The sequence below is a fragment of the Mesocricetus auratus genome, unplaced genomic scaffold (assembly GCF_017639785.1).
Source record: "Mesocricetus auratus isolate SY011 unplaced genomic scaffold, BCM_Maur_2.0 Super-Scaffold_100009, whole genome shotgun sequence".
Taxonomy (NCBI): domain Eukaryota; kingdom Metazoa; phylum Chordata; class Mammalia; order Rodentia; family Cricetidae; genus Mesocricetus; species Mesocricetus auratus.
In genome coordinates, this window is record NW_024429193.1 from 73206912 (window position 1) to 73231344 (window position 24433).

A 24433-nucleotide genomic window follows, 5' to 3' on the forward strand; every position below is an offset into this window, starting at 1 on the left:
TATAAATAAGTAGGAATCTTCAATGATTTTTATTAGACTTTCCAAACTGTGACATATAGCTTCATAACAAGGAAAGAGCCATTATATTATGAAAAGAAAAAAACAGTACTTTTCATCTAACAGAATATTAGCATTCTTCTATACTGCCTGAGGTAGAGGAGTCCTTTGAACCATTTCAAGTATTTTCAGCAAAAAGAAAATGAATATCCAGTAGAAATTTGTCAAGACATATTCAATAATTTCTATAATTGTAATCAGACTTGCTCCACAAAATAGGCCCAGCTGACCGCCAACATCTGCTGTAATAAAAATCCATTAAAATTACATTTTTCACAAGATAAAATAAACATTATTATAGTATATATTATTTGAATCAATAAGTTGATCACGACTGATATATGAATAGACATTAATCATATCATTTTGAAATTCAGTATAAATCAATACAAACTAGTAATACCTGACAATAATCAGACAAATCATCTCCAAAAGGAAACAGTATGAAATTATGCTCCCAAAAATTTAAAATAGACTTAGGAAAATTTGAAAGATAGGTAAAATTTTAACTACAGTGTACTATGTACTAATGAAATGCAAAGCAGAACTGTAACTTGGTACCATATGGCCTTGCAGGATTGTGCTGTTTTTCAAGAAGACAATTTCCATGCAAATTGCACTGCTAGTGTCCTAATTATATTTTGTATTAAACATTTATCATTACCCTTTTAGCAAAAAATATATTTAAAACAATGCATTTTAAAAATGCTTTTAATGTGCATTGATATATACAACATTGATGTTTGAACAGTATAAAAGTGTGCAGTTCTAAGGCACAATGTGCACTCTTATCTTTTTTGCCTTCGTCATTATCATGTCTAAAACCTTTCTACATTCCCCAGAAGAACTCCTTAGAAAATTAATTCCCTCCACTACAAGACCCTAGCAATCACTCTTTGTTTTAGCCCCTGTGAACATTGCTGCTTTAGTACTGCCTTCTAAAGTACATTTTATTAATAGTCTACTCATCTTTAGGAAACTGATGTCTGTCAAATGTTCTGTGGAAGTGGGTTTTATTTTTGTAGGATGTTTAAAGAATTTGGGTACTTCCTCACAATCTCACTCTCAGCTGTTTGATCTGATAACACTTGTGTCTGAATCTAATGATCTCCTCTGACTCCTGTGTGGGTTCCTCTATTGTGGATCTGAATCTAGGAAACCAGTAGTTTGTTAAAGACTCTATGTTATAATAGCAGAAGCAGACAGTGGCTGTATAGGAAATGAATAAGACTGCTTGATGCCATGAAGCCCTTTGTAGAAGACCAAAGATTTGAACCTCCTAACACACTGTACAGTAGTCACATGGAGAGGGGGCAGCCTGAAGGGAACTTAACTGTGAGTGAAATTCTGAGGTAAGCATCAGTGACTGTTTTGGCAAAATCCTGTGTGGTGGAGTCACTGGTGTTTCTCAGCGACTACAAACATTTAGTCACTTGTGAGGGACAAGGACAATCAATTCTTGTTCCTCCACTGATACCCCTAACCCTGAGTAGGAAATTAGTCTGACAGGAAATGAGAGCTGAGGAAGAAGTCAATACACTTACCGAGTAACTCAGGTACACTCACTGCCTTTTGCTGCTGTGTTATCTTATAGTTTAAGTCACTATAGTTTATTTCGATGTTCACAAGATTCTCCCTGGATATGAAACAGAATGAACATAGTTTCTAGTTGTCACTACTACTTTTAATCCCTGTCTTAGATGAAAAAACTATTTAACATTGCATTAGATCTAGCAGGTGTTATTTATTAATCCCCTTAGCATATCCGGAAGGTAATATTTAGGGAAGAGTGGGGGGAGGGAGGGGGAGAAAACAGTCCCCGTAACTTTTATATGTTTCATTATTAAGAAACAGAAGAAAGACATGGAATCATCTAATTGTAGCCCATTATATTTACAAACCTTTGGATTATAATCTTAAATCAATTCATGACTTTTCCAAGTTGTCTAGATGATCCTGTAGAAGTATGTTGTTACCTTATACAAATAAGAATAGCTGAGCTCACAGGTTTTAGTGAGAAATTAAGCACGAACCAGAGTAGAAGCTTCCCTGCTGCTAAATGAAATTTCCCATTTATTGTTGACATACTTGGGCAAATACTTTTTTAAAGTATTTAAACCTTCACACATGTTCAGAGTGGTCAATATCACCTTAAACCTATACTCTTGAAACAGACGAGGGCCCCGACTCTCTCTTTTCTTTACCAAGACCTCTCATTTGAATTCCAATCATGTAGTTGGCTGAGTTTTGATAATTCCACTTGCTTGTCTAATAACACATTCCAAGTCAAGCTCTTGATATTTTCCGTTTGGCACCCCTAAGTGGTCTAGTAGGAAATCCTGTTTGTGGAATCACTAGCATCTATACAGAGTCCCATTGCTTCAGACACTACTCTTCCCACTGTCACCCAAGCCATCATAATCTCCCTAGGAGTTTTGTTATATATATCCGGCTGGGGATTATGCTTCCAACTTAAGTTACCACACCTCAGCAAATATCCTCTGTTCTTCATACAATAAAAAATAATTCTTCAACCTGCTGAATCAGGATGCTCTGTCTGCACCCCCCCTGACACTCACAGGGCACTCATGATGAAACATCAGCATGGACTTTTGAGATCCATGGCTGTAGTTTTGTTCACTTCTGCTCAAGGTCTTTCACCAACATCCCAGAAGTCTGAAGACAAGTCTTTTCACTCTGGCTTCTCTGGATGACTTCCCTCTATCTTTTCTTTTACAGCATCATGCACCCTTTTATTTCACTCATGAATTTATCGTCCATTTCCACCACAATGGAAACGTTCAATAAGGCATGGCTTATAATTTTTGTCCATCGAGGAATTCTCTTGCCTATCTTAGCCTTTGAGCCCCAACAGCCAACACATACTTTTTACACATTTGTTAAAATCGCAACAACATAAAGATGAAGCCAACAAACAAGTGGCTAAATATTAACCAGTCTGGGCTGGAAACTGAAACTGAAATCAATTAATACATGATTTTCAGATGGCAGTAATGATTTTAATGAAGAATGGACCCTATTGACAATGTTTCCTGAAACAACAAGGCATTCTCTAACATATCTCAGGAGCACAGCTATAAACCACTTTCTTTATTGCTTACCGTTTAGAAAGAAATCAATACTCTCTAATAAACTTAATTCAAAATACACCATTAGTATGTTTAGTTAGTTTCCATTAGTCTAATGCTAGGTAACATGAAAATGTACAATATTTAAACAGATCATCAGTGGAAGTTGAAATATTTACAAGTGATAAAATAGTTATCAAAATGAAAGAAATTATAATGTCTTGGGAATTCAGAAATTTCATGTTCTCCATTGCGCTTTTAGTTTGCATACACACTGATAATATGGTTCAAGTTTGTAAGCTAAAATGAAAGACTAACAGAAGTGACTATATGTCACTCTAAATTCCCATCATTGCCACTATTAGCTCAATGACATCCAAACTGCCTCCCTCAACTGACCACCATATCATTTCCTGAAACTTTAAATGTTCAGTAAAGAAAATTTAAAGTTAATCATGAACAATTTATAAGACTAACCAGATTACCTGAGATAGTCTTGGCTTTGATTCAATTTTTTAGCAAGAAATTTTAATGCTTTTTGACTTGGGAATGTAGAATAAGAAACAGTAGCTGGGTATTCTGTTTCCTCACATGACACAGGGCAGCTGGAGTTGTGTGTTCCCATGGTGCACAGTCCCTTAATCTCAATGTGGTCTGAAATGGAAACCAGAAAAGTGCACTCACACGAGATTTCGCAACAGAGAAACAGGACATTTTAAAATTCATCCTTTCTGCATTTAAAAGGTAGTTTAATATGCCTATCACCTTAATAAATCATATGAATTTACTGTTAATACACCAGCAAGACAAAATCCTTGATCCACTGAGTCACTGGAGTCAGATCTTCATTATGGATGAGAAATTCCAGGCCATTCCTGGACTATTTCCATACAAGATCAACTGTTTGGACAGAACAGGATCGAGAGTGGTGTATAGCATGCCACTTTAAGAGGAACCGGCAGGTATGCTTCTGAAGGTCAGGGACTTAAACTACACTGATCTTGAGACTTGCCCTAAACTGGTATGAAATACTGTTGGCGTAATTTCCTTGTTTCCTTCCTCCCCTTAACTTCTCAGACAGCCAGTAAGGTTCTCTGTTTACCATGTTCTCTCTCTCACCATTTCACCTTCATGTACACTCTACTATGCATTCCTACACTCACATAACACAACCCAACACCCTCATATGTTCACATATGCTATTCTCATACAGACACTTGCATTCATGTGCTCTGACACACTCATGCTCACACTCACATACTCTGACACACTCACACGCACATACACACTGGACTCACACATGTGCATGTACAGCTTTGTGATCCTGTTATCCCACAGCAGTATCCCAACTACCGCTCACATGGTTGTATCCCAACTACCGTGTGCATGGTTTTCCCAGGCTCTTCCTCTAGCTTTCATCAGTGATAGGAAAACACAAGCTTGACAGTATGGCTCTTGCTCTTTTTGATTGCAATATGGCGTTACGGCATTTGCATAGTTGATTCATAAACTAAGGAGAAATATAAATCTACTTCGTACTCAGACCTTGAAATATTTTATAACTATTTAAAGAAAATGTTTATTCTACTGTTGCCATCTTAAAGGTATTTATACAGAGCGTTAGAAAAAAAGACCTTCTTAGAAGTGTACCATGGTGAGTTTTGTCAATTTGACAAAATCTAGAAATATCTGGGAAGGGAATTCCAATTACGGGTTCTATAGATTAAGTTGGCTTGTGGGCATGCCTGTGATACTTTATTCATCGTTTTCCTTAACTGAGGTGGGAACACTCACCCACTGCGGGTGGAACCATTCAAGGGATCTTGAACTGCAGGAGAAAGTAAAGTAAGAACAAGTGTGCATTTCTCAATCCACTCTTCTCTGCTCTTAGCTATGGCAGTAATATGACCAGCAGTTCCTAGTTCCAACTGCCTTGATCTCCTTACAGTCATGGGCTCTATGTAACCTAGAACTGTGAGTTAAAATAAATCCTTTGTCCCCTGGGTTGTTTTGATAGGTTGCTGTATCCCACAAAAACAAAACAAAGGGTATATAATATACTGCATTTTAAGAGGGCAACCAATGATTTAAAAATGTAAATATGAAAGTATGTGTATGGATCAAATTATAGCAGAATATAAAATAATATTAATAGTTGGAATCTATGCAAAATTTAGGTAAAATAAATCTGTTTAGGTTGTAAATACATAAGACATGTGTGGTTATAATTCAATTTAAACAAAAATGTTACTTGTGACACATGCTTAATTAAATGAAAGGATGGTTCATAAAATATTAATAATTTTCAAACTAAACAAGATTCTACTAAGTTTTGCATGAGTCTTTTTCTAATTTGGAATATTTGATCTAGCGTTAAAAACGTTTCAGTAATGAAATAAAAAAATCAAGGTTACTTTGGTAAAATAGAGAACAGGGACATAATATAGAGAACAGATAAAATAAACAACATAAAGATTTGGAAATAAACCTGATGTCTTGCTGTTACTCTGCTCTTTTGTGCCTTTAACTTAAAGATATCCTATAGTTAGAGGAAATTTTCTTTTACTGTGTTCATGTAGTGAGTATTAAAGAATTTTTAAAGATTCTTTATATATCTTATTATCTTTTACATCTCTGATATATCCAAAGTGTTACTTCTTCTCTTGTAACCAAATAATTTTAAAATAAGCCTCAAAAGTGAAAGAAAAAAATCATGCCACTTACCAAGGATAGGAGACACACAGTTGTAGTGTTTTAGTAGATCACACTCGACACCGTTTCCTTAAAAACAGTAAATGTAACATATGAAGGGTTTTCTTGAGAAAAAAAATCTTCCACTGAAAAGACAGTGAAGATCTGGAGTGTGCACCTATCTGGAGAGACGATTTGGGGAACTGATTCTGGAGAATGTAATTTCAGTTTATTGGAGTCTTTATTTTTGCGGATGCAGTTGATTGAATTCAGGACTTCAAATATTCTAAGCACACCTCCAACACTGAGACAGTCACCTCCAGCACTGAGCTACATATGGACCCCAGATTCTCGATAAAATTAGCAATCCAATTAAAAAGAACATTTCTTTTCTATATCTTCTTCTCCATACATCCTTCATATGGACACTTATTCTTTGGCATGTAAACATGCAAACAAGTCAGATTCTAGAAACAGGAACTATTGAAATGAATAGTATTTTTTTATGCTTTTCACTTATCTCCTCAAGTCAAACCTTTGTTTTTAAGTGTTTGTAAATTTCAGTTTTACAATTGCTTCCAAATTTTTATCTCATTCAATCATGTTCATAATTTTATGATGTAGGAATTACCATTTTCCAGATGAAGAACTAAGTCTCAAAAAGTAGTAGACCATACAGTTAGATAGGCCTTGGAGTACTCTACCTTGTATCCTGCTCTCTCTGAATATTAACATATTATTTTTTGACATATATATATATATATATACACATTAGTGAACTGCCTTAAGTTCTCAACCTATGGGTTGCAACTCCATTGGCAAATCTCTATCTCTAAAAATATTACAATTCATAACAGTTGTAAAATTACAGTTTATGAAAATATTCTTATGGTTGGAGGTCACCACAACACGAGAAACCACATTTAAGGATCACAGCATTAGGAAGGTTGGGAACTGCTTTAGGGATTGTATGAGGCCATGTAAGTGCCACCATTTGTTATGAATCTGCTGTAGATCTTGAGACAAAGAAAAAAATCAATTTACATTTGACTTACGTTTATTCCCTGAACTGATTTTAAAAATTGTTTGACTGTAACCAGGTATTTGTTTATTGGTATAATGCAAGTGGTCTCTGATGTTAAACACAATATTTATGCAATAATCTTCAAAATCTAAAGGAAACTGTGCTCTGAGAACTGTGGACTGTTTTCAGAATGCTTGTGAGGCTATAGGGGAGGACTGTGTCCCAAATTCAAGAAATTTCAAAGAAGAGGAAGAGGAGAGGGATGAGGATGAAAAGAAAGAGAGAGGGAGAGAGAGGGTGCCTGGAAGATTGAGAGAGGGAGGGAGGGAAAGAGGGATGCAGGGAGGGATGGAAACATAAAGAGAGAAAAAGAAGAAGTTAGTGCACATTTTTATTTCTCCTTACTGTTTGTTGAAATAATAACATTTCTGTGAACCTTTATTGAGTTAGAAAGAGATGAAAGAGATAGAAGTAGGTAGAACGATAGAGGGTAAATCGACACAAATACACACACCCACAGAGAGAGAGAGAGAGAGAGAGAGAGAGAGAGAGAGGAGGAGGAGGAGGAGGAGGAGAGACATCATCTTCAAGACTTCTTTGCACACAGTCTCATGTATTTCCAGGACCAGGGATCCCTCAAGCAATTAATGAGCAGAGGATAAAATTTGGTTCTGATTTCACACTTTCTCATCTAGCTGTTGCCACACCTCTCTACTTCCTAAAAAATGGGGAAAATTGTGTCCTCCAGAGCAGGGTCCTTATGAGGATGAAAAAAGTGACATAAAATATAGAAAAAATCTATAGAAATGATGGGCCATTTATATTTATTCTGTTGCCTTTCGTTAGCAGGTCCATAAAGAGATATGGGATATTAGAGAAGTAGAGAGTAAAACTGTGGCCTCTCTATTTACCTGGAAGCAGAAAGGGCAAGCACCCACACAGCCTCTGTATGTGCTGGGCTTTGCACTCCTTCAAGCAACTGTAAGTGTTATAGGTGGTAAAGCTCCTCAACTTGATGTCAGGATTGCACTCTCCCCATGGGTATTCCTGGTGGACCGTCTGAAGACAACAGGTGCCAAGGTTAGGAGGCAGACTTCTTCCAATTCTCCTTTTCCATTAAAGGATGATGTACACTTTTACTTACCTCAGAGTTTTTAAAAAATATTTTTCAATACACTAAATTTACCCATTTGTCCACACTACCATCTTGAAAGTCCCTGAAGGCCACTATGATAACAACCTTTATGTCTTTAACCTAATTGTTAAATGAAAACATCAGCTAGGTCAACCATTCTAAAATCAATTCACAGAAGGAAAAAAACATTTATTCAAATGTTATGTCATCATATTACTTGGTGACTCACAAATACCAGCCAGTATGACAAAAACTAATCCTTTGTTGAGCAACCGTTATTTAACATGCAACAAGTACTTTGCTTTCTTTGTGTTACTTCACTCAAACATCCTGTCTCTGGAAAGGAACCCTGTCCACTCACCAAGAGTACAAGGAATGGATGCAAATTCAGGAGGCTGATCAAGGAAGTTCCTGAGTTAAGTCTGTCACATGGAAGCCTGCCACCCTGGCTTGTCTCCATGATGCTGATCTTGCACCCTTTTTTTTTTTAATGCTTTGCAGATGGCTTCACAGAGGAAACACTCAATTCTGAAGCTTACTTTATGATCCTGTTCTTAATGCCCTGTGAACTAACCTTCAATTTAATAGGCTTCCCCACGCTCACTTAGGTTGTACATAGGAATCTACTGCCTTTTAGTACAGAGGAGCCTCAAGATAAAGGAAAAGAATATGAAATGAAGTGTTGGCCTTTCCAGACATAGTTTAAATGCATACAAGAAAATTGTCTGTTATGGAAAAGGTTATTTGTATGCTTAATGCCTTCATTACCAGCTAATTTCCTCCCGTTCCACATCGCCCCAGTTCTTACCTTCAGTTGGCGGATGGTCACCCGTGCATGCATCCCCACAGGAGAAGACAAACCTAAGCCATCAAACTGTGGCTCCTTCTTTGGTGAGTGAATAACAAAGATGATCCCAGCATCGGCATAACCAGGTATGGGATTATCAGTAAATTCCTCCTGAAGGGAACACACACACACACACACACACATGAAGTTCAAGGTTTGGTTTTAGCAATTCATGGTTAACTTCCTAAAATCAGTTATATCATATTGTGTGTGAGAGATGTTGAAATTTGGTATCTAAAACACCCTTTGTCCAGACTGTATCACAGGTGGCAGCTCCTGAGTTTACAAGTATACTGATGTCAGTTGCTCCTGAGTAAATCCACAAGTAAGGAAGGATCTTATTTCCTCTGACCATCTCATCTTCTAGGTGACTTTCAGAAGTTCCTACTTGGCTCTTCTTTTCCCACTGCATGTGTCTTTGCAATTAACCCTTGTTTAAAATTCAAATGTCTTCTTCAATAATTGTGAAAATTCACAGTTTCTCTAACAACTTAAAAATATGTACATCTATATCAGGTAAAGACACAAACATGTAAATTGTTAGTGATATTGTAGTTTTAGGCTATAAGGAGAAAGTTGAATGTGCACATATAGAGATTGTGTGATGATGAATCAGTCCACTATTATGTAATTATCCTTGAAGAGCAAGATTAAACTTCTGGAACTCAGGAGCCCATTTGTTCTGGACTTGTTAAAATCTTCTGAGAAATATTGACTAGGTTGCTTTACAGAAGTCTCTAGGTGCCATCTGCTTGTGGAACATCATATTTGTAGGTTTTAATTATATTATACAAATATTTTGGATTTTTCACTAATAAAAATTCATAATTAATGTTTAAAATAACCCAAGGTCTATTATCTAAATAGTATAAATATTGGTCAAATACTTTCTGAGTGCAGGGTTATATTCTGGCATAAATACAATTACTTTGAGTGAGATACAGGAGGAAGTTATGAAGATGATATTAACAGAAGTTCTCTAAAAGGAGTCATGGCTTCATTCATTTTTATGGAGGCTATAGTAATTTGCTGTGATTAAAGATAAGGTGACAATCTTTCTGTGCTGTTCGTTAATTGTTTGTCTTTCAATATGTACTCTACCAACATGGCAGAATACTGATCTACAAACCCTTGGTAGCAGAGGGTAGGTGTGAAAGTTATTCATCCAGCACCTTTGAAGTAGCAACAATGTAATTCTTAGATGTTGGGACACCTGTGTCCTAGGTTAAAATACACTGTCTTAGGCCAGTTACAAACAGCAACCACAAACAAAAGCAAACCAATGAACAATGAGGTTTGTGTACAGCATATGTATGTATTGTTCTTACATAGTCGGGTCATTTCTTCTTTTTAGAGAAGAATTCTGTGATGAGTCAACATGTACATGGAGTTCTTCTCAAAACCCATTTCCATGTTCAGATGGAAATCCTACTACACTTGTGTTTTTAGTGAATGGTGTCATCAGCTGTTTACGTGGTATGACAGAACTTAAGATTTCTTTACTCTATTGAACACATGATCCCTGGAATCATGATAATAGAAGGTAGTAGAACAGCTAACATGGTCTTGCTTATGCTTGAGCATCTGCATTCTGAATCTCTAAGACAACAGTAATCCACAGTTCATAGGGCATTAGAGCAAACAGGCAAAGGGCGAAATAAACTCAACTGGTGGAACTTACTTGACAGAGACAATACTTTTACTGAAACCTGAGTCCCATGTCCAAATGAAGGAAAGTGGGTACCTGATGGACATTGAAGAGCAGCTTTAAGCCTCTTCCAGACAAACTCACTTTATTCTTGCTTTGGATATTCTCACCATGGTTAAAAGTAAAGCAATTTCCATATTCAGTGAAAACGTGTCTGAAATCCTCCAGCATGAAAATGAACCAAATAGAATACAATCAGTGGAGAGCTTTTCAGTGTCCCAAAGATCCAATCACTCTATCATTTTCTATACTTGCAAATATTTATACGTGAATGCTTCTTTCAGAAAGATTTGATAGTCTGGTAATTTATGCATGTATTTGATCAACTAGTTTTCACTTTTGTAATGGACATGTAGGTCAATTTGCATGTTATTTTTAAATGAGACTTTTTCACGTATAATTAAGAATGCTTTTTTTAAACAACAATTAAATGTAATGTGTTTTACTGCTTAAATAATGATTCACAGAAACTTGTCTCCAGACTTTGAAGAATGGCTTCCACACCCCTCCTATGACACATCACTGCTCCATCCTTATGTTCTCTGTGGAGCAGTCACATTCTGCTTCCCATTGACCCCCTAACGAGAACTGTCCCATCCTCCACAGAGATGTGTGTGTGTGTGTGTGTGTGTGTGTTATATAAGCTGGGGTGATCTGTGTACCCCAACTTCTTGCCTCAGCAACTGGTTTAAGAACAGATGATGAGCTTTCCCTTGGATTCTTACCTGGATTCTTGAGTGCTAATATGTCACTGTGAGAAAATTTTTGATGGCTGAAGTTTTGGCTCTCGGTGGGGATATAGCATCCCAAAGCAGGCAGGAAAGGTTAAGAGACCAGGAGGTAGAATCACAGTAAGGAGGCTCATTGGCACAGCTTTTTCTAAAGCCAGTTCTGCTTTTATATTACTCAAGTAACTAAATCAATTCACATATTGACTTCATAGATTACTAAAACTGGGTTGTCGTAATGTATATCATCACACATGAAAGTTTTCTCAGTAGTGAATTTAAATGTATTAGTAAAAGCAAAGCAAGGAAGATGAGCCCCTTTAGGATAGAGTTCAAGCCACCCAGCTGCTTGTCATTATCCCTGTCTACTCTCAGGAATATCTGTTATGAACCTCTCAGAAGGCTAATTGTCCCCTGGGACTATGAACTTGATGCTCATTTTGGATCTCTCTCATAGAATAGGGATTGGATGGGTAAAAAGTAACAGATCAGATTCCAGGCATGCTGTGCTTTGTCTTAGACTGGCTGTACAAGTAATTGAAACAGAATTTTAGATGCGATACATGTGAATATAAAGCTCACTGCACATGTTGTGCATGTGACATGTTAATTCTTAGTTTAAGCCTAGAAGACTTGTTTCTGTGTATTCTCATAAAATTCCACTATCGTAAAAACAGTGTGATAGCTGCTTGAGGAGGACACAAATGCTTTCTTCAAATATGGTGTTGAAAGACAAGGAAAAATTATACTATCCTATTGTGTTAAGCTCTTTTACTTTGAAAAGAAAACTATGCTTCAAAAAAGGCCTTCAAAACTTTTGTCATCTATCATTTTTTAGCGCCCCCCCTCCCGTGTGTGTGTGTGTGTGTGTGTGTGTGTGTGTGCGTGCGTGCACAAAGTGAATGAAATGTACTTATATAAATAAGTTGATTTTTTCAAGGAAATTTTATTTGAGAATAAACCATAGTTTATTATCATGATTAGATTTGGAGAAAAATTCAACCATTACCTTTGGACCACATGGTTTTCCAAAAAATTTACAGTGCACCAAAGTGTCCTGATTGAGATAAAATCCATTTTTCTTGACAAATTCTGTAATGCTGAAGTTTTGGTGACTTGTAACAAAATCTAAGGTCTCTAGAGAGTCAGTGTTGTTGGCACCAATTTCCTGAAGGTGAAGTACTTTGGAAACTACATCCCATAAGAAGAAAATGATGCTGAATTTCGATGCAGCCTCTGTTTTGAATCTATTAGTAGGAATGAAGGCATTGGTTAGGAGGATAAAAAGTTAATTTTCAAGAAGGTAGAAACAAGGCAAAACTACATTTGTAAAGGGTTGTATTGGTTAAGTAATTTTCACTGTTCATCATTGTTTCCATGGGGAAGAAAAATTATAAATACAATCAAAATTGATAAAGATTAGATTTGAACAAGAGGGACCTCTTGATTACAAGAGGTGATAGTTCATCAAACAGCATGGCCATTCAATATAAACTAACTTTAAAACTAACAAATGTTTTTCATTTGATCAGATACAACTTGGCATAATGTAACCTTCCCAAAATTAAGGGTTTTGTTTTTGTCTTTTCAGGATAATGAAGGCATCCAATTAACGAATCTGAAGATGACTGGACAAATAAGATATGTGAAGAAAAAGAAAAAATCATCCAGAAAAAAATGTCCCAAGAAGTAATTTGGTCTACTAGCATATCACATTTCCAACAGGATAAAGTTTCATGAATCTTCAAAATGTTTGTTTCTGCTATTCTCTATAGACATATAATACAAATGGTCTTTTTGTAGTCCCAGTCTAATTAAAAATTAAGGCTGGATTTGGAGTTGGAGTGTGTCTCGCTCCTTCTCTAAACCCAGGCATGCTTGTTAAAGTAAAAGTCAAAACTCTGTTTCAGGTCAGAAAAGCCACCTGATAGGGGACAGAAGAAAAACAAAAATTAAGGGACTATTGTATTGCCACTAATCTCATAATCTTTTGGTTTTATTTTGAATCTTAAAAGTTTTTCTTAAGGTATAAATATCTTAAAATTTGTGAGATTAATATATACATATATATTAAACATTTTGTTATGTTAATGGTCATATAGAATACTAATTCCAGAAAAAGGCTTCATCTAGCTTCCTGTACATGATTTCAGGTTTGAGTCTCCATCAGGTAACTAGGAACTAAGTTTTGTACTCTGGATGTGCATAACAAATATTGATCCTTCAACCTCTTGGATATCTACTATATATATAATGTTTTAAATGTTTCAGTTTTCAGCAGTGAATTATGACTGCACCAAACAGAGTGAGCTTTGCAGTTTCCAAGAGGATGATCTGGCATCACAATGATGATCTTACTAGGACTATGATAACACTACTAAGATTGAAAACATCACCTAAAGATTAGCTTTGGACTAAAAACTGCTCAAGACCATTTTGAGGTGGCTAGATGAGATGATGCAGCTTCGCAGACTACCCTGAACAATACTTGAGAAAAGCCCAGCACTTTCCATTATGCAGAGACTGGACAACAAATAATACAGCAGCCTCCCCCAGGACTTGACAATTAACCCCAATTTTTCTTTTCAGGAATCCCTAAAGATGACATCACACCCAGACAGCATTGAGTAATTTTAGGAACAGGACACCCACATTCCCAAGATGTGGGATATGTGGTTTTTGGTCCTTCAGTGGGTTATGGATATTTGTCATTATTTAGAGTAGTTGCTTGCAAATTGCTATTGGTAATGGTTAAAAAAGTTGAAAAAATGAGATTAAATTCAGGATTCTTATACTGAAAAAAAGAAAAAGAGGGATATAGACATGACAGGCTACAAGGGTAGATTATTGAATCTACTTTCCAAAAGCTACTATTTGTTTAAAATATTTTACATCGATATGTATCTTTGTATATTGATACAAAGCTGACTTTATTTTTGTTAGACTACACTGTACACCTATTTCTACTCTTGTTCAAGGAATTGCACCTATAGAACTCATTTAACGATGTAATGCAAATTTGTAGTCCTTGAAAGTTATCATTAGAATATAAGGAAATGAAAGTTAGTAGTTAGTCATTACTTCAAAGTTGTGGTCATATTAGGTATGCTTTCAAAGTCAACCAGAGATATATTTCAGAAAGACAGGTTGTCTTCAAACACTTCAGAGATCTGCAGAATATGGCATTCAAGACATTTTCATAACATAGATTTTTTATGACTATGAGTCATGCCTGCTCCTGGCAACATCAATCTACTTCAGAGAAAATGATGGGCATTGAAGATGGAGTTTATTTTCTTTGTGGCAAAAGTTAGCCACTGGGCAAGAAAATGCTTTTACCTTGACTGCTGACAGTATGCTGTCCAAGTTGGAGAAGCAGAACATAAAAGAATGTGAGTGCCAAATTTGCCAGGACAGGTAGGACAGTCCTTCAGAATATCCTGCCTCACAGAAAAGTCTGTCAGATATACTAGGCCTGAAAGCTGAAGATGGATGCCCCGACATTGCAGAGGAACACTGAGTGACTGTCCAGGCAGTCATCTGTTTCTGACATTTCTTACATTTTTTGGAAGTCGCTTGCTTCCACTCAGGTATTATTATTTCCTTCTTGTGTCTCTGATTGAGTTGAAGACTTTATAGTTATAGTTGTAATATTCTTTGTTACCTGATTCAGAAAAGAAATGCACTAAAGAGGTGTAAAGTGTATAAGGTTGAGAGATGTTAAAAGATAATTTTGGCAATGCATGTTAGAATACAAAGTGAATTAGGTATATGAGCTTTTATCCATAACATGATCTGTAGTTTTAGTAGAAGGAAAAGATATGGAGAGTTTTGGCAAAATGTAATGGAAATCTGTGGTGAATCCTAAAATGGTGATATTTAGCAGGAATCTGATACAGTGCTTTTTATAATTTGCTAGATTTGGTCCAAATAAAAAGGCCACAAATAATAGCTCATTTTCCAGAATCTGTTGGACAACTTAATTTATATGTCTCTGTGCCAAACGTACCATTATGAGGTCAGTTCTTATTGTCTGTGTATTGCTTCTGTAAAGAAACTTTTTGTAATTGAAATTAATGGCTATATTATAAGCTGCTAGTGAAGCAGATTTGCAACTCCAACATGCATCTATTAAGCTTAATATTTGAAAATTCTATTGAGTGTGACATTGAGTATATTGAGCAATGGTGTGCTAAGAGGCTGGTGTTTATGAAGTCATTGACAACTTTGCATTACTGTTTAAATGGAAACGCAGTGCTACTATTAAATTCTGCAGCTGATAAGAATGTATGTCCTTCACCAGGCGTTGGTGGCGCACGCCTTTAATCCCAGCACTTGGGAGGCAGAGACAGGCGGATCTCTGTGAGTTCGAGGCCAGGCTGGACCGACAGCCTCCAAAAACAGAGAAACCCTGTCTTGTAAAACCAAAAAAAAAAAAAAAAAGAATGTATGTCCTTCACAGTTAACAAGACAAAATGGCAGCCCACAGAATAAGAAAAGATATTCACCAACCCCACATCTGACAGAGGGCTGATTTCTAAAATATACAAAGAACTCAAGAAGCAACTCACCAAAACACCAAATAATCCACTTAAAAAGTGTGGTACAGAAATAAATAGAGAATTCTCAATAGAGGAATCTAAAATGGATAAAAGACACTTAAGAAAGTGCTCAACATCCTGAGCCCTCAGGGAAATGCAAATCAAAACAATTCTGAGATAACATCTTACTCCTGTCAGAATGGCTAAAATAAAAAAAAAAAACACATAAGTGACAGTTTACATTGGAGAGGATGTGGAGAAATGGGAATACTCCTCCACTGCTGTTAATCAGTGTGGTGCTTCCTCAGGAAAACAGGAATTAGTCTACCACAAGATCCAGCAATTCCACTCTTAGGCATATACCCAAAATATGCACAACAAGAACATCTATTCAACTATATTCATAGCAGCATTATTTGTAATAGCCAGAACCTAGAAGCAACCTAGATGCCCCTCAGCTGAAGAATGGATAAAGAAAATATGGTACATTTACACAGTGGAATACTACTCAGCATAAAAAAAAAACACTGGAATCTTGAAATTCACAGACAAATGGATGGAACTAGAAGAAACCATCCTGAGTGAAGTAACCCAGTCACAAAAAGGCAAACATGGTATGTACTCATTCATATATGAATTTTAGATATAGAGTAAAGGATTACCAGCCTACAATTCACACTGCTAGAGAAGCTAGGAAACAAGGAGGACCCTTAGAGAGATATACATGATCCCCCTGAGAAAGGGAGAGGGACAAGATCTCCTGAGCGAATTGGGAGCATGGGGATGGGTAGAGGGAGTTAGGAGAAAGAGAAGAGGAAAAGAGGAAGGGAGAGGGAGCAAGAAGATTGAGTCAGGGGAAGAAGAGAGGAGAGCAAGAAAAGAGATACCTTAATAGAGGGAGCCATTGTAGGTTTAAAGAGAAATCTGGTACTAGGGAAATGTACAGAGATCTGCAAGGATGACCCCAACTAACGATCTAAGCAATAGTGGAGAGGCTACCTTAAACACTCTTCCCTGATAATGAGATTGATGACCACCATATATCCCATCCTAGAGCCTTCATCCAGTAGATGATGGAAGCAGAAGCAGACACCCACAGCTAAACACTGAGCTGAACTCCTGGAATTCAGTTGCACAGAGGGAGGAGTGATGAGCAAAGGAGTCAAGACCAGGTTGGAGAAACCCACATGGACCCCAGACTGATAGCTGGGAAGCCAGCATAGGACTGACCCAGAGCCCCTGAACGTGGGTTTCAGTTAGGAGGCCTGGGCAATCCATGGGACTTCTGACAGTGTATCAATATTTATCCCTAGTGTATGAATGGACTTTGGCAGCCCATTCCACATACAGGGATACTCTCGCAGCCTAGACACACAGGGGAGGGCCTAAGCCCTGTTCCAAATGATGTGACTGACTTTGATGATCCTCCATGGAAGGCCTTACCTTCCCTGGGGAGCAGAAAGGGGAAGGTTTAGGAGGTTGGTGTGAGGCAGAGGAGGAGGGGAAGGAGAGGAAACTGGGATTGGCATGTGCTCTTGTGGGAGGGCCTAGGCCCTGCCCTGAATGAAAAGATAGACTCTGGAGATCCTCCATGGAGGGCCTCACCCTCTCTGGGGATCAGAGTGGGTGTTGGGTGGGGGACTGGAAGGCCTTGTGGGAGACAGGGAGGAGGGGACGGAGAGGGACCTGGGACTGATACGCTTGTTTCTAATTTAAATTAAAAAAGAAAAAAAAAGCCCAACCTTGTTTGTAATTTAAATAAAAAAGTAAAAAAGAATGTATGTCCTTTTCCAAAAATATAACAATAATATACATATTATTATATGATTTTTCTTAATTTTTATTCTTTCTTTTCACCTTCAGCATTTTAAAATACATTATTTTCTGCTTCAAAACATGGCTATTATTGGGAAGAACTGTGTCAGTAAGGTCAGGATAGGGTAAGCTTGTAATTTGAGCTCTAACCTACATACACACACACAAGCTTCCTGGGGAATTATTAATAATTTTTGATCCCTTCTTAGATATCATGAATCCCTTAGCAACATTGTCAACTATCAGTCTCTACCGATAAGGTAATTTAACACAAAAGAGGATTAAAGCATGACCTCTGACATCTTCCACCGGACACATGAGGATCAAAGGGATGCAGGCTATACCCAGCTCCCATGTGACACTCGTCAAAAATGTAGCCTCTGCCGCATGGACCTGGGTGGAGCTAATATGTAAACCCGAATCTCCCAGAACACATTGGAAGCTCTGGCTGGGGCATGAGGCATGGGTAGCTTTGGGCTTCTTTCCCTGGTACACCAGGAGGACAACTTTTGAAAGTAGTGAAGAGACCTGTCTGAACTGTACAGAGCTTCACCATTGGTGCTGACATTCAGTAAGTAAATACACCTGGTGAATCATGTCCATGTAGTCCTTCAGACTAAACACTTTAACAGTTCAGTTTCTGCAAATGTGTCTGCCCACTAGTTACGGTTGATTCTCTGGGGACAGTGATGTAGATCTCCCAACATGGTCCTTCAGTGTTATCACCTTCTTTCTATCAAGTGTACCCACAAACCAGGCTTGCCTTTGTCAGAATGCATTCTGTTTTAATAGTGTGAGGCTTCTCCCTAACCCCATAATAGCTCCCTCTATCAAGATATCTCTTTCATTGTTTCCCTCTACATCCCTACTCCAACTCAGTCATCTTGATCCTGCATGTCCCCATGCCCCATCCCCTCCTTTCTCCTCTTCTCCCAGTTTACCCGGGAGATCTTAACTATTCCCCTTCACAGGGCCCTCCATGTATCCCTTTTAGGATTCCCCTTTTTAACCTAGCTTCTCTGGGCTTGTGGGTGCTAGAGATGTTCCCAGGAATCCAAAAGAATGACCCCAGCTAAAACCCCTAGAAATAGTGGAGAGGGTGCCTGAACTGGCCTTTGGCCACAATCAGATTATTGACTATCTTAATTGTCATTATAGAATCTTCACCAGTAACTGGTGGAGGATCATGTGGTGACCCCCAGCCAAGCACTGGACTAAGTTCGTGGAGTGCAGTTGAAGAGAGGGAGGGGGATCTTATGAGCAAGGAGGGCCAAGATCATGATTGAGAAAAACCACAGAGACAGCTGAGCTGAGCTAGTTAATGGGAGCTCAAGGACTCTGGAGAATCTGCATGAGACCTAACTAGGCCCTATGAATGTCGGTGACAGTTGTGTGGCTTAATATGTTTGTGGGGTCCCTGGCAGTGGGACCAGGACTTATCCCAGATGCATGAACTGACTTTTTGGAGCTCATTCCCTATGTTGGTATAAGTTGCTCAGGCTTGATACAGGCAACTTGATCCTGCCTCAACTTAGTATGATAGATTTTATTGACTCCAAAGGGAGCCCCTACCCCCCCAGGAGTGGATGGGTGGCAGGATGGGGGTTTATGAGGGGACAGGAAAAGTAAAGGGAGGGGAAACTGGGGTCGAGATGTAAATGAAAACAAATAAAATAAAATAAATAATGTGAGGTAATGGACACTGAGAAGATTTTCTTTTGTGAGTTGACTTATTTTTTGCCTTCTGACATTCAAATGTGTAAACTGAAGCTTTGAAGTTTTACCAGTCACACAAACCACTTATGACATGTACAATGTATCCAATACTTGTTCTAGAAATGTATCAGAAACAAAACAACAAAACAGACTTCATTATTTGACTTTATGTCACAGAAAATATATAAAATGGGTATGTTACATATCTCTCTGTATCTATCTAGTCTCAGTCTCTCTCTCTCCCACACACACAGAGAGAGAGAGAGAGAGAGAGAGAGAGAGAGAGAGAGAGAGAGAGAGAGAGAGAGAGAGAGAGAGGAGGGGATATGTCCCTGGTCGATTTATTAATAACCTGCAAGTCTGCAAGTCTTAAAATGGTACCCTAAGACTCCAGCAAAATTCTTGTATCTGATTTTTCAAGCCTCACCCTGGACAGTTTCAAGGTTTTGTCTGAGAAGGCCTCACAGGACAAAGCAGTCCTTCTAGCTGCTGGTATGGTACAGTGACTGCAACTTTCTGTAGTCTGGAGTTTGAGATTGTCCTCAGAGAACTCAGCAGAATGTAATGGTCTTCAGAGCTCAGGGCTCTAAGCAATAGATTAAGATACATACCTTTGGGTCTTTAGCTAGCTCTGCCTCTACTAAGACAGATTTTTTTCATCATATTATCAACCAAACCCAGGATCTCCATGTGTTGTGCATTAGTCCCTTTTTAGGTCTTCCTCATCTATTCCATGGAGCCTCCAGTTATCTCCAAAACAGTCCACGTAGAATGCCTGGGTATACATCTATGTTGTATTTAATAATTACTCAATTGCATAAGGATTCCTCTCTCTCACTAGCATACTTAAGTTCAGGATATCACACCATTTTACTTCTACTTAACCATAGAGTTTGGTACTTACCCAGCATGTTACTGTAAAAGGGAAAAAAGAAAAACATGAATGGATGAAGAAATTAGCAGGTTTCTCTCCTTATCTTTGTGCTTGTTCAATTTAAAAATTCCAATTTTTTAAACTATGCAGCAGAGCACCTTACTTTAATTATCCAAATAAATTTATACTAAAATTAATTAAAAATCATGATTAAAGGAATGATTCTTACCTGTTCAAGTTACAGAATGTCACAGCTGGGAACTCGATTTTTTCCACATACTGAACCTCTATAGATGTTGTAGTTGGCCATGCAAAATAATTGACCAAGCGACTGTAGATTTGCCACACCAATAGTGAGACAGAACCCAGCACCACAGACAGCCAGATCATCTTTCGAACCTTGCTCTTGTTCTGGGCAATGTTATGTATCCCATGAAAGGAAGTGGAGACGGCAAACTCATCATCAAATTTCTTTCGGTCAGTTGGAGATGGCAGTGGTCTCTTTGAGAGGTAACACTTTATCTTTCCTAAGAGTCCTAGCGCCCACAAAACATTAGACAAAAACAAGTCAATGAGTTAGAAAAACTTCAATCTGTTCATAAAAAGCTACAATTCACAAATGACTAAACAGGTTATCTTCATTACATGCAGTTCATAAAGGTCCCCAAATCATTTGCATTGGATGATTTACCTAGGGATCAGTAAAAGTTCTGACTAGGTGAACCTGCAGATAATCTGCTAATACCATCTGGAAACATCTCTGCTTAGGGTAAAGGCAGGAGTATATTGGTGTGTTGGTAAGGCCAACTTTGAATGAGCTGTTTGTGACAGCTCATAACTTTTAAAAATACTTCTAGTTTTTATTTACTCTTTCTCCCTGAAGAACCACAAAGTTCTTTGGGCTGTGTTAGGCTTATTCTCTGGAGAATCCCAGGTGCAGTCTCAAGCAGTCAGCTCCTCAGCTAATCTTGGTCACAGTTGTGTGGCTTTCAGTGTTGTGACTTCCATGCATTGTATGCTTTGCACACAGAGGATTTATCCCTTGATTGATGTTTACAGTTCAGTGATATGATCAGCTTCCTACCTGTTTAGAAAGTGAACTTATGCTTTTGAGAGTCCCAGCAATCAGTTGAACAGTGACTAGTTATATTGGTTAGTAGAGAGCAGTAAGACTTTTGTGAAAATATATTTGCTAATATATAAAATAGCAACCCAGAATTTCCCTTGGGTTAATATCGTTTTGACCTGCAAAGCCTCTATGATAGTTAAGAGGATGAGGTCCATTTGCAATTGAAGGAGTCAACTTCTGGTCTAGGTCTCTGCCCTTACAACCTCAGCAACTTCAGTTAAGTTTCTCATTCTCCTACTGCTTCTTCTACTATCTGACAGCAACAACATCTTCCTTATGACTTTCCATGTTAGATAGCATAATGCTTCTCACAGCGTATTACACAGACCCTGAGAGGTACTCCACATTTTTAAATATTTTTAGTTTTATTTTTCTAGTAGTGATGCAGCAAATGGTTAAATATTCAGAGTTCTAAGAAAAAGATTTCCAGTTCTCACTTAAGAAATGAGTCCTATCTGGCTGGCTCTCAGTGGGTAAGAGTGCTAGGTAAGCCTAAGTCCTGTCTTTGGAAACCACAGAAAGGTGGAGGGAGAGAACTAACTGCTCAGGTTTGTCCTCTGATCTCCATGCATGTGCAATGGCACCCAGACATGCATCCCATAGCTCACACACACACACACACACTAAAAATAACAACACAAATCTCAAAAAAGAAAAAATGAGATCTTGAAATTCTACTAAATTTTCAAAATAAAGTTAGCTAAAATTTTAAATCTTTTCTCCAATTCAGTATATATCATTTTTTCAACTACAAAGTATTAACTTTCCTCCAAAAGGCTACAACATTTATTTATCATTCAGCTAGTTTTTAACACCATGTAGGTCTCTAATCAGCAAGTTAAGCTTGTTTTCAGTTTGGAATAACTAACGATATAAATGGTATTTATCTACATTTTCTACTGTTTCCTACTTCATGCACACTATATGGATATTTAGAACCACTGTTACAATATTAAAGCTATTACAAAGTTTGTAGTCATGTTTGTATCAATACCATTTGCTGGAATTGCACCATAATCTATACCAGCATCACATGATGTTTTAGTATCAGGTTAACCAGCACATATAAAAACATCTGGCAAAGTTTCACGTAAAAGCAGAAGGCTGAAAAAGAACTTGTTATTATCAGTTATCAAAATAATTTTAGTTGTGATCAATTTTTATTACTTAATCGTTGCTTGGAGGTATTTATGAAGTCTTTACCAGAACTGAAATACCAACTCAGGCGCTGGGCAGCTTCCTATCCTACGGAAGAGATCTGGCTGCTAGTGAGAAGAGTACTCTAGCAGGAAGCACCTGGCCAGGCAAATTGCAGCTGGCTGCAAACACTACCCCAAATAAGAGAGTTCAAGCTTCCTTCAGACACCAGATCCTTTCATAAAGACAAACTCACTGATGCTTGTGTTAGCCTTACTGAGGCGTTTTCTGCTATTTGTTACAAATGTGGTCATTTCTAAATTAGTGTTCTAGAAGTCACTGCTGCAGGGCGAGACGCCGGGAGCCTGCAGTGCAGCTCCACCAGTCCACATTGCTGAGGCTTTGGGCTTTCCTCACAGAGCTCTGTTCCAGCCAGTGCATCTGTGCAGAGTTTAGGGACCTGGCCGTGAAGGTCAGCCATCACAGAAGCAGTGTAGGCACACCGGCTCATGCTAACTAGAAGCAAACAAATGACAAAAGTTGGTTCTAACAGATGGCAACACTTCCACACTACTTTTGAATTCTCATAAATTACTCTTTTGCTTCCTAAACTGTATTATTCATTTTAAAACTCACATTTGTTACTATGAAATAATAATGGGAGTTCAGTTTTCTGAGGGATCAAACATAAACCCATCTCTACCCATTGCTGGTATTCAGGGATGGCAGATACACTTGTTGGAGATTTCCTACCTTTCTCATCATGAAGCTTGAATTTCTCAGTATGTTCCATTTTTTTTCTCTCAGTGATTCCAAGTCCTCTTGGTGCATCCAATTTTTATCAATACCAACATTCATTTTGGGCCCTTTATATAAAATACAGCAGTTAAGGTTGTAAAACATAGGTGCAATTTAAATATTTGTGTTGCTATGTTAAGCCTCATAAAGCACTTAGTCTGTAAATCAAAAACCATTGACAGAAGCAGCTATGGGCATTTATTGGCAGGCAAGAGGCCATTGTAGGTTGAAAAAGAGAAAGGATTCTTGGGAACCCTTTTTCTGAAGAAGAAAAACTGTGACCTCTGCTCACACATTGGTGAGTACTCAGTGGGCAATCTCCTCACATTTTACTTCCAATTTCAGCTCCATACAAATCAAGTTGAGACGTGTGTGTGTGTGTGTGTGTGTGTCTGTGCTGAAGTTTCTTTTGTAAGAGAGAAAGCTGTTTGTAATAGAAAGAATGACCAGTGGATAACTAAAGATGATCAAATGCTAACTGAAATAGTATAGATTTGTCAAATCACAAAGTCCAGCCTTTTCATGTTAACAGTTTGAGAACTTACCGTTTACTTTTTATTAATAAAGGTCAATATGTATTCACATGTATAAATGCTGCCATCTGCTGTCCAAGTCCAGTAACTACATGCATCTCTGCTAGAGCCTGTTGGCATCGCCATGGTAGTATTTCACAAGCACCTATTCATTTCAACATAATTACATTTGACATCTATTTGGACACTCCAGTAGCATAAGTTGAAATGTGCTTGTATGGCAAGATAAGAGTCCTACGGTGATGAAAGGGCAGGGATTTGGGTGCCCTTCTCCATTCACTATCTTGAAGAACGGAGTGAATCTTGTGAGATGAATTTCTCAGTGAGATGAGTATCTCTTCTTTCCCGTTAAACTACAGACAGGGACACAGTCGCAGATTTCAGGTCCTTCTTACAGTAGGAATGTATTCACTCTTACCTTGTCTGCAGACACAATTAGTCCTACTATCTGTCTGCAAGATTTGTAGAGCAGCCTTTTGGATAAGTACTTATCAGAGAACCAAGGAGGCCTACTTTCCAAATGTGCACTGCTGGAGCTGCTAAGGAGGTGCGTTCTGTCGCTAGGCTGGCTAAAAGGCTGCTTCTCACTGGCTGGGAGAAAGGACAGCAAA

The 24433-nt window shown here is 37.9% G+C and overlaps 1 protein-coding gene across 1 annotated transcript; it reads right to left on the reverse strand.

The window, feature by feature from the left end:
- On the reverse strand, nucleotides 1-23305 carry Asic5 (acid sensing ion channel subunit family member 5). Its single transcript, XM_005076156.4, has 10 exons — nucleotides 23245-23305; nucleotides 20455-20761; nucleotides 12289-12526; nucleotides 10588-10713; nucleotides 8805-8954; nucleotides 7773-7920; nucleotides 5871-5927; nucleotides 3632-3800; nucleotides 1602-1693; nucleotides 1-299 (listed from the first exon to the last, which is right to left on the reverse strand). The coding sequence occupies exons 1-10, from the start codon at nucleotides 23282-23284 to the stop codon at nucleotides 139-141; spliced, it is 1488 nt and encodes a 495-aa protein (XP_005076213.1). The 5' UTR covers nucleotides 23285-23305; the 3' UTR covers nucleotides 1-138.
- Between the last annotated feature and the right edge of the window lie 1128 nt (nucleotides 23306-24433).